Raw genomic sequence first — 9,532 nt, forward strand, 5'->3', positions numbered from 1 at the left:
CGGTGGAGATGCATACCATGTCTCCATGACGTCAGGAGGTTAATCCAAGTCCTGACCTTTGGTTGGTCGACCTCCTCCTCCTCTCTTACTCGTCTCTCTGGTGTCTGTAAACAAACCTTAAAACATAAAGTAAGAGAAGCTGCAGAGTGTTCTGGTGTATTTCAGATGGTAAATGGAGCACAGAAAAAGTCAAAGCTCCAGCAACACTCGTAGTATAGAACTCCTTTATTAATAGACCATTTCTGGTCTATTAATAAAGAGCTTTGCCTTTTTATAAACTTTTTTCCGTACTCCATGCACCTTGTGGGTCGGTGAAATTGTGCCAGAAACCTCTACTCTGCTTCAAAAGAAACACACAAAAACAGAAAAATAGAATAATTACTACTTTATTACACTGATTAATATACAAAAGTTAATTTGTTGTACACAGGATACACAAAAGCATGACTTAGGCATACAGTATAGGGAGGGTTGCAGATACCTGGCAGTTTTGAAACTGAATGTTATGCAAAAAATAAGTCTGCACTGATTTAGACAATTCATGCATTATTCTAGCAGTATGCACTTTTAGCCATGTCATACACATCTGTTTAGAAAAACATTAAAAAGGCACTTTTGTGGCAGTGAACATAACACTTGTCGAAAATCTCCATCGCAATGGAAACGCAATACTCGAATAAACTCATTCTCTGTTGTATGGAAGTAATATCACGCCAAACTGTCAAGCGTACTGACAATGAGCTTCGTGAAGGTTTTTTTTTGTCAATCCTAAATTGTTGGTTATTATAATATAATGGTGCCTCAGACTCACCAAGCAGCTCTTAATTCAATTTCACCTTTCAGTTTCAGTTTAGTGGAAGATTGTAGTCATATGATTTGGCTGAATTAAAAAACATAAACTTTAACTCAATTAGTCTATCAAAGGGGTAAGTTGTACATTTTTAACTGACAAAAGAGTACAAATGTAAACATTTTCTTCAAGCCAAATGTAAAATCAGATATACTGTTAAATAGGTGACCATGTTCTATCTATAATGTCAATTTCAATCTTTTATCAAATACTACTGTTATGGAGTACAGTAAGTGTTTCAACTCCTGCAAAACAAACTTGAAAAAGTGCTGTTTAAAAAAATCTCAAGTGGTCAAATCCAAGGGCATTACTACCAAACAGCAGCAAACACTACACAAACTTATATAATTCAAATTTTACCACTGGGCTAATCTACATTGTTACCCTTTCCCCACTTTAAGGATATATTACCGTATGCTACTTTAGAGTTTGGTTAGTGTATAAAACACAACCTATTTGGAACTTGGACATCATTTCAACATGTAAAATTAGAGTAAAAATACATGCATGCTTTTTTTCTCTCCTCACAATGGTATAAATGTTACTTGTTTTGAAGGTAAAAATACATGTTTGGCACTCGTATACAGTCATTCCCTGTAGTGAAATTTCAGACAAAATATTTCAGCATGTAGAAAACATCTTTAACAAATTACTATGTAAACAATTCTTGTATTGGTCACAGTGTTTCAGCAGGGGGGGGCGGGGGTGTCATACTGTAATTACGATTTAGGCCCCTAAGCGATTCATTCTACAGCATTACAGTTAAACCCTTGTACAGCAGATGTGTGTGAAAACACATGACGAAGAGGAATGTAAAGCTGCTGCATCTGAGCCGTAGGACTGAATGCTCGTCTGAGGTTCGATCTTAACAACCTTTTAAAACCCTTTTCAAAAATTCTAATGAAATTCTATACAGGAGTGATACATACATGAACGCAAAAGCTCCGTGAGAGGGAAAAAATAGCCATGATAAAACAAAAAACAAAAACCAGAGAAACAAACTACTCCTACTACTGATAAAGTCCATTTAATGTGTGCCATTTAAGAGCCGCAGTGCAATGAAAACCTACAGAGCAGTTGGCTCTCAAGTTGAAAATGCATTTGCATCAGCAACTAAAACTCAGATTTATAAAGCACATTAGCTAGATCACCTAGATGACTTGTTATTAATGTGTGCTTATTTGAAAGTGACTCGGGATAATGGGATAAAACTGTTATTCAATACGTTGTAATGAGCTATGTACCATACCACATAGACAGGAGTCGTTCGTGTAATTCAGCAAAACACCACCTGAGGGGGACAAACTGGAGGCTTTCTGCTTTCTGACACCATCAGAGTTAAAACTGCTACAAATTAAATTAACAAAATGTGCTTGATGAAATTGGCACATTGACCAATTTAAAACTAATACTGTTAATACTTTCGGATGTTTTCTGTCTCAAGTTGCAGTTGACCACACATGCAAGCTGACCTCTGTCTGTCCACTGTGTCTGGTCTTTTCCTAGAGTAAGACACTGTGTGCATTGTGGACTATGTGCTGTGCGGGTGGGGTCCCTGGGTGCTGAAGGAAGCAAACTCATCATCAGCAACGTCGTTGGTACTAGCAGCATCTCCTGGCGGACGGAGTAGGCTGCCGGGTGAGTTTAAAGGACTCGTTGCTGTCCACTTCAGGATTCTCCAGGGGTGGAATCTGTTTACCTAAAATACAGCACAGGGTCATTTACAGTGTTGTCATAGCACATTAATGTGAAGTGTTATATATGGTTCATATTGCAATGCTCTATTTGGCAGTGTGTTGTCGCCACAAAGCAATACATGATATATATGTTGGCTACGTAACATAATGCTAGGACTACTTCTTTGCTTGATACACACTTCAAAGGTTATATAGATGAAAGATATATTTCTTGATCTTTAATGAATAATGTCATTTTAAACATTTAAAACAAATATATTGGCACTTTATGACAGAAAGTAATCTTATTAACATCAGAATTTTGAGAGACTATGGTGGTTGGACCTCAGTCCGACCCTCTAGGGGGGTCCGGGGGCACATTTTTAAGTCAAATGCATCATTCTGGTGCACTCTGAGAGCAGAATTAAGAGGTTATATCTATAAAACATAAAACATTTGTACTCTAAACAATGTTGTGCTTTAGTACAGATATGTTTGGCTCACTATGAAACTGTGGTGGTACAAATTAGACTATGGTGGGCCCCCACAGTCTATATAATTAATGGGAAACACTGAACAGATAGCCTGTGTTCCAAACTACATTAAAAAGGGTAAATGGGCATTTAGGAGGGAGGGAAAAATGCTGCTATTTTTGAAATTGCCTCTTCTGAGTCTCTCAACTTCATGGAGGTGTGATACTACACTGATTTACCCTTTTTATAGTATGAGTCACATTTAGTTATTTAAAACACTTCTATGGCTTTTCTGCGAGTATGCAAGCCTTTTTCTTCAGTGATTTATTTACTTCTTGACGAGCTTTAAAATAGTCGCACTATTTTGTCTCTTTGCTGCTACCATGCCATCAGTAGTACATACTGACACACATGATACGGACACGTGAAGGCATGACACCTACTGATTTTCTGAAAGAGCTCCTCAACATTGACAGCATTTCTGGCACTAGTCTCGATGAAAATAGCTGCGATTGATTCAGCAAACTCCTTAGCTTCCTTCATAGGCACTTCCCTGTAAGAGAGGACACAAATGTAAAGCGTGGATTAGGCTCACAAGTTTACAAGGGTCCCGTGGCAAATAAAATTTCCCTTCAAAGATTTTCATCCATTCCATCTCTAACTAGTTTGTTCTGGAGGAGGGCTGGAAATGATAGTCCATGGAGGAGAGGAGGATGAGTTAAGGCATTTATTGAACAGATGGCTATTAAGACATGCTTGTCACTACTAGAAATAAGCCTACTAGTGCCCAGCAGTTAGCAATTTGTTTCATGGCACTCAGTATTTGCTAGATTGTTATTAATTTATTTAATGCTTTTTAGTATCTAGGATTAGGTTATGTAATAAAATACATAGAAGATTAATAAGAAATCTATTGAAAGCTCAATTAAATACCATTTCTGCTGAGCCAAACACGTGAAGCAGGTTTTTAAAGCTACAGAAGAACAAAATTAGCCCACCTGATGTCTCCTAAATCATTTTTGTTCCCTGCTATGGCTACAACAATGTCCTCTGGACCGTGCTCCTTCAGCTCCTTCACCCATTTCTTCAGTGTCTGGAAAGAGTCCTGGTCAAAAAGAGCACACAAGTCAGTTTTAGAAGCAGCAAGTTTAAGCATCATCTTTAATCAGGAAATTCCAACATTGTGGTCACTTTACAACAATATGCCAAACATTTTCTACTACATATGTCACATATTTATTGAATTAGATGGTGGTTTTTCCATTTACAGACTAGAAAAGGAATGACATTTGTAGGTCATGGAAGCACAGCATCCAAGAGTGATGGAAAAGTAATTGGATTTTTACATCAGGCTCTTAGTGGGGAAACCTGCTGCCACATTTTAACACATTAAATCAACCAGAGAGTTGCTGAGCAAACAGCAGCTCCACTGGTACAGATGGGATGAAGGGCATTGTTCAAGAGCACCCTAACAGTAGTGTGTTAAGATGGTTTTGTCTGCTGGGCTGGACATCTGGACATGTCATCCACAACATCACTTAGGTTTAAGTTGGTTTTGAAATAAGAAGTGTGCCGTTACTCTTACCAGTTTAGTAATATCATAGACGATGACAGCAGCAGCCGATCCTCGGTAGTACATAGGAGCTAATGAGTGAAACTAAAAAAACACAACACACACATAGTTGTTAGCTCAGCACTGTTACCCAAGGTGCTTTAAAAATCTGATTTCTATAACAGTCGGTAGCCATTATAATTACTGACTCACTAAATAAAAAATGTGGTGTTAACCCATAGAGGAATGATACAGCATTCTGTACTGTGGAAAGATGATGTCTAAACATTCTTATGTGATGAGTGGTGGAAAAAGTTACATCCTTTCAATTCCTCTTAACTCACTATGTAGGTAGCTCAAATGTCTCAAACTTTGCTCTCATTGCGAATATTTTACCAAATCCTGTTCACAAGTACCTTGAGGAGTTTTCATTGTAAACTACATTCAAAATTTCTCACTAACATTCACTGTGTACGTCCTTAATCTAACATGTTGAATACAATTCCCCTCTTCTTAAGTCAGTTTAAAAATCTTTAATGTTTAATGCTGATATCACTTTACAGTCTTCTTCTTCTTCTTCTCTTTAACTGGCACATTGCTGTCTTTGTGGCACATTACGTCTCAATGCAGTCAGTGGAATTTTGTTTTGTCATCTCGCCTCCGGGCTTGTGGTAATACATGCAGTACAAACAAATCACTCATCAAAACATTACGGCATTACTAGAGGTAAAAAAAATGCCACAGGGTATTTTTAATTTGTAGGCAGACATAACAACATCTTAGTTAATCAGCTGCTGCAGAGACATACCTTTCCTCAAATACCCACCCCCAAAAAACATTCTTAGTAATGCTATAATCAGATTTTTCACTGTGTTAGATTGGTCACACACAGTCAAAAAGTCTCCAGATAGTAAGGTGTATGAATGTAATATTAGAATGTCAAATAAAGACAATGTTTCAAGGTATCATTTACACAAGCAGGAAAATACTCGGACTAGTTTTTTCCCTTCAGTAAGTTCGTCTGCGTAGCTTCAGCGATACACACACCATCCCCCACTCGTCCATCAAACGAATCATAATGTTGATTCTGCAGTCTCGTGACCTTTGAACCCTATGTGAATCATCCCATTTCACGCCTAATAATAACTTGATGTCATGAGGACTCCTGACAGTGAAGTGATTGTGTCACTGCTAGCTTCCTGATGCAAATTGTAATGGAAAATTAACATAAAAAAAAAAAAAAACGTGATTCATAGTCATGTGTGCAAAATTAAATCTAATAGTAACGAGCTGAAGAATTTATGTTATGGACATACTCACCCTCTCCTGTCCTGCTGTATCCCAGATCAGGAATTTGTGTAGTTCACTTCCACATGGAACTGTCTTAGTCAGGAATGATGCTCTGTGGATGGTAACATGCATTTCACAACAGTGTTTCTAAGCACATTCTTTATAAAAAAAAACACAAAAAAACAGGAAATAAATCATTACCAGTCAGCAGGAAACAAATAACACTGAATATAAAGAGCATATGACACTGAACCCAGATGTGTTTAAACAACCAATTGAACCTCAAAGAGACAACACAATAAAAAATGTCAGCGCTGATGGTGGGCTCAAACATTTTTGGCATTATTATAAAACCAAAATCATTTTTTTCAAACTCCAGCTCAGACTAATGTTGCAATTTGGAGGTTTTCATTCAGCATAAGTCATTCTCTTTGAGTGTTTAAGCTTGGTACTCGCCTGATGTGTAGTATATTCATTTAAAACGTTATGTTTTTATAAATCTGCTGCCAACAGGCCTGATACTAGAGTCTATTTTGTGTTTTACTTGTAAGATTTTATGAAAAAGTATAGGCATGCTTCCATTGTTATGGTTACTGTTGTTAAAATAAAGTAAAACAAAAGAAAGAAAGAAAAAAAGATTTCCTTCCTGCTGATACCACATCACAGTACTGAGGTTTAAATGTCAGCTGAGTGGTTAGTTACTTTGGGCTAAATGAGTCTGATATGGGCTTTTTTTTTTTTTTTTTTTTAAACAGATGAGATCATGCATTCTTCTTCTTTTCATCTTTTTCATCTTCTTTCTTCTCTGTAAATCAAATTGCTTCAGTGGAATTCAAATACTCAGTGGTAATATTGATTTTGGGCTTCATAAACGCATAAACAAATATCAAGGACCTATAACACAATTTTAATGACCATTTACAAACTTTTCATTACTGACAACAAAATTAAATCATTTCCACTCCAATTCTTTGAATGATTTTACTTAATTTCATGACTTTCCATGACTGTGGGAACCCTGAATAAAACTTAAGACCACCTCTCTCTGTGATTATTTCTTGTGCTTACACTGATGTCTTGTTGTGACTAGTGTTGAAGTGCTCTTACCCTATCGTGGGACTTATGTTGTGGTCAAAATGATCCTGAACGAACCGGCAAACTATACTGGATTTCCCAACGCCAGTGTCCTGTAAAAAGAGGGTCACACATAAATCCCAGCTCAAGTAATGTACACAGAGTCAGTCAATTAGTAGTCACTATTGAACCCCCTTATCGATTATGCAACTGTCTGGTCACAAAGCCGGCCCCATCAGATATGTTCCTTTTAGTCCAGCAACTCTGCATGTTGCTCTGTATTTATTGCCAGCATCCCTTATTTGTTCAAACTCTCAACAAAACAAAACAAAAATCCAACCACCCAACAAGTAACATGAAATCTGAAGCCTTTGAGTGCTTTTTTTGACCCCATGTCATGTATATTGCATGACTCTTATCCTGGCTTCACAAGATTAAATGAAGACTAAAATACATATATAAACTAACACATGATTAACAATAGACTAGTGAAAACACTGGATAGTTATGACCATTAAAAGGTGGCTTACAGCGATATGCACAGGCCTGGTAGCTGTAATGCAACTTAACTTCATCGATAAATGAAAGTTTAGAGTTAAAACATCCCTGATCATCCCTGTCTGACCAGCAAAGTATCAACAAAAGAAAACAAAAACCCAACCACCCAATGAGTAACAGGAAATCTCAGGGCTTTGAGAGCTGTTTTGACCCCATGTCATATGTATATTGCATGTCTTTTTGTTGATCCAGGCATAATGACATAACTCTTATCCTGGCTTCAAAAGATTAAATTATAACTACAATCTGCCTTATAAACTAGCACAGGATTAACAATAGAGTAGTGAAGACATTGGATAGTTATGACCAGTGTTGGGGAGTAACTAGTTACATGTAATGTCATAACATAACTTAATTACAAAGTTAATGAAACTGTAATCTGTACAAATTTTTTGTAAATAAATCATGATGTGTGCTTATTTGGAGCACACATGGGCTTAAATGGTGTCACAATACAAATTATGTCTCTTATAAATTATGTCAGTATCCATGAAAAACACCTGAACTTAGATTTTGGTGCTTAATGGGCACACAGTAGAAAACATTCATTAGAAAATTAATCAAATATAATAAGTTACATTACTTTGATTAAGTAATTGAAATAGTTTCATCACTTATTACATTTTAAATAGGCCAAGCCAGTAATCTATTTCCATTACAATAGTAACATTCCCAGCCTTGGTTATGACCATTAAAAGGTGGCCTGCGGCGGTATGCACAGGCCTGGTAGCTGTAACACAACTTTCCAAAACTCCTGTTTCATCTTTAGTTCATCAATAAATGAAAGTTTAAGAGTTAAAACACAGCTGACTGTTGCTGTCACCCATTATAAAGAGGATCTGGTGTGTTTTGCTTACGCAGCAGGAAATTTAACGGCTTGCTTGTAGCCATGACGTAATGGATGATAAACTGTCAGAGCCGTTAGAAAAATATAACTGAAACTGGCCGTTGGTTACAGTTAGTCGGTTTTTGAGAAGGAAAAACAGACGTAGGTTAAAATTAAAACGACAAAAAACGACTGTAAAACCACTGCTGCGCCCACCGGCCCCGTCAGGGTTTTTGCTAGCTATCAACACAACTTACTAACATTTCCTAGTTGTTTTTTTAAACAGCAACAACACGATAAAGTAAAGTCAGTTTTCAAGAAATTACACAAACCGACAGTTGACAGTTATCGTGACAGTTGGATTAATGTTCGATAACGTCTGTTTACAGTGTTGTTAACGTCTAACTGTTGTCGGTTAGTTACAGTCCGCAGCAGACTGAAGGAATTTCTCCCAAAATGGAACAACAAAAAAACATCTGCCACTTACCCCTAAAAGGCAAACTTTGAGCTCCCTTATGGCCATGGCAAGTTCTGAGAGTGTTTTTTTTAAATCATTATTTGTCAGTGTTCACTCAGTGTCTTTGTCTCGTCATGCTTGAAACTCAAAGATTTTTTTTCGTCTTCTTGGATAAAAGAGAAACCCAGCCCCTGAGACAGACTCACCATCTATGTAAAGTGGCATTAAGCGGTGCTAATGAGAAATCGCCACATCCGGTCACGCCTTTCAAAATAACACTAAAATTAAACGGAATAATCCATATTGTGGTTTATAACACCTAATATAGTTCATATGACAAAGAAATATAAAAGTCTTAATAGCTTAATCGTTAATTATGCCTCGATTTACAAATAAAAACTCCCAATAAACACTTTCCTATTACAAACGTCAATCGTGAAAATAACGATGCCTTAATTTTGAAAACAAAGTTGCTTACATCCGGTCTCTTCCTGGCTGCTTCTTTTCTAACTTGACGGGATACTTTCCAAATCGGACATCCGCTCAAAAGAATAGTGTTTTTATTATCTCTTTGAAGTAAAACCTTGATACTGAGTCAAAGAACACAAATTAGAAACAAGTAAGTTTCTTTAAAAAGAATGAAAAGGTTTAATTGTCAGACTCATTAGGTTGCAAGAGGGGAAAGTACTCAGGGAATGTGTAATGGAAAATAGGAGGAAGCAGTAAATGTGGAATACACTTAGAGGCAAACACAGCTGAGAGGAAAAGGTTAAATT

The 9,532-nt window shown here is 36.9% G+C and overlaps 1 protein-coding gene across 1 annotated transcript; it reads right to left on the bottom strand.

Moving 5' to 3' along the window:
- Nucleotides 1–370: 370 nt before the first annotated feature.
- rab31 (RAB31, member RAS oncogene family) lies at nucleotides 371–8,946 on the bottom strand. Its single transcript, XM_062429809.1, has 7 exons — nucleotides 8,787–8,946; nucleotides 6,949–7,028; nucleotides 5,872–5,953; nucleotides 4,585–4,656; nucleotides 3,998–4,104; nucleotides 3,443–3,552; nucleotides 371–2,549 (listed from the first exon to the last, which is right to left on the bottom strand). Exons 1-7 carry the CDS (start codon nucleotides 8,820–8,822, stop codon nucleotides 2,452–2,454), a joined length of 585 nt encoding a protein of 194 aa, XP_062285793.1. The 5' UTR covers nucleotides 8,823–8,946; the 3' UTR covers nucleotides 371–2,451.
- Between the last annotated feature and the right edge of the window lie 586 nt (nucleotides 8,947–9,532).

This window comes from Scomber scombrus, chromosome 11, assembly GCF_963691925.1.
Source record: "Scomber scombrus chromosome 11, fScoSco1.1, whole genome shotgun sequence".
NCBI lineage: Eukaryota > Metazoa > Chordata > Actinopteri > Scombriformes > Scombridae > Scomber > Scomber scombrus.

Bases quoted from the DNA above. Each gene is read 5' to 3' on its own strand.
- rab31 (XM_062429809.1), bottom strand. From the start codon at position 8,822: ATGGCCATAAGGGAGCTCAAAGTTTGCCTTTTAGGG. The intron at 5,954-6,948 runs GTAAGAGCACTT...TACCATCCACAG, and splicing joins AACATAAGTCCCACGATAGG to AGCATCATTCCTGACTAAGA. The intron at 4,105-4,584 runs GTAAGAGTAACG...CTTTTTGACCAG, and splicing joins TCTATGATATTACTAAACTG to GACTCTTTCCAGACACTGAA.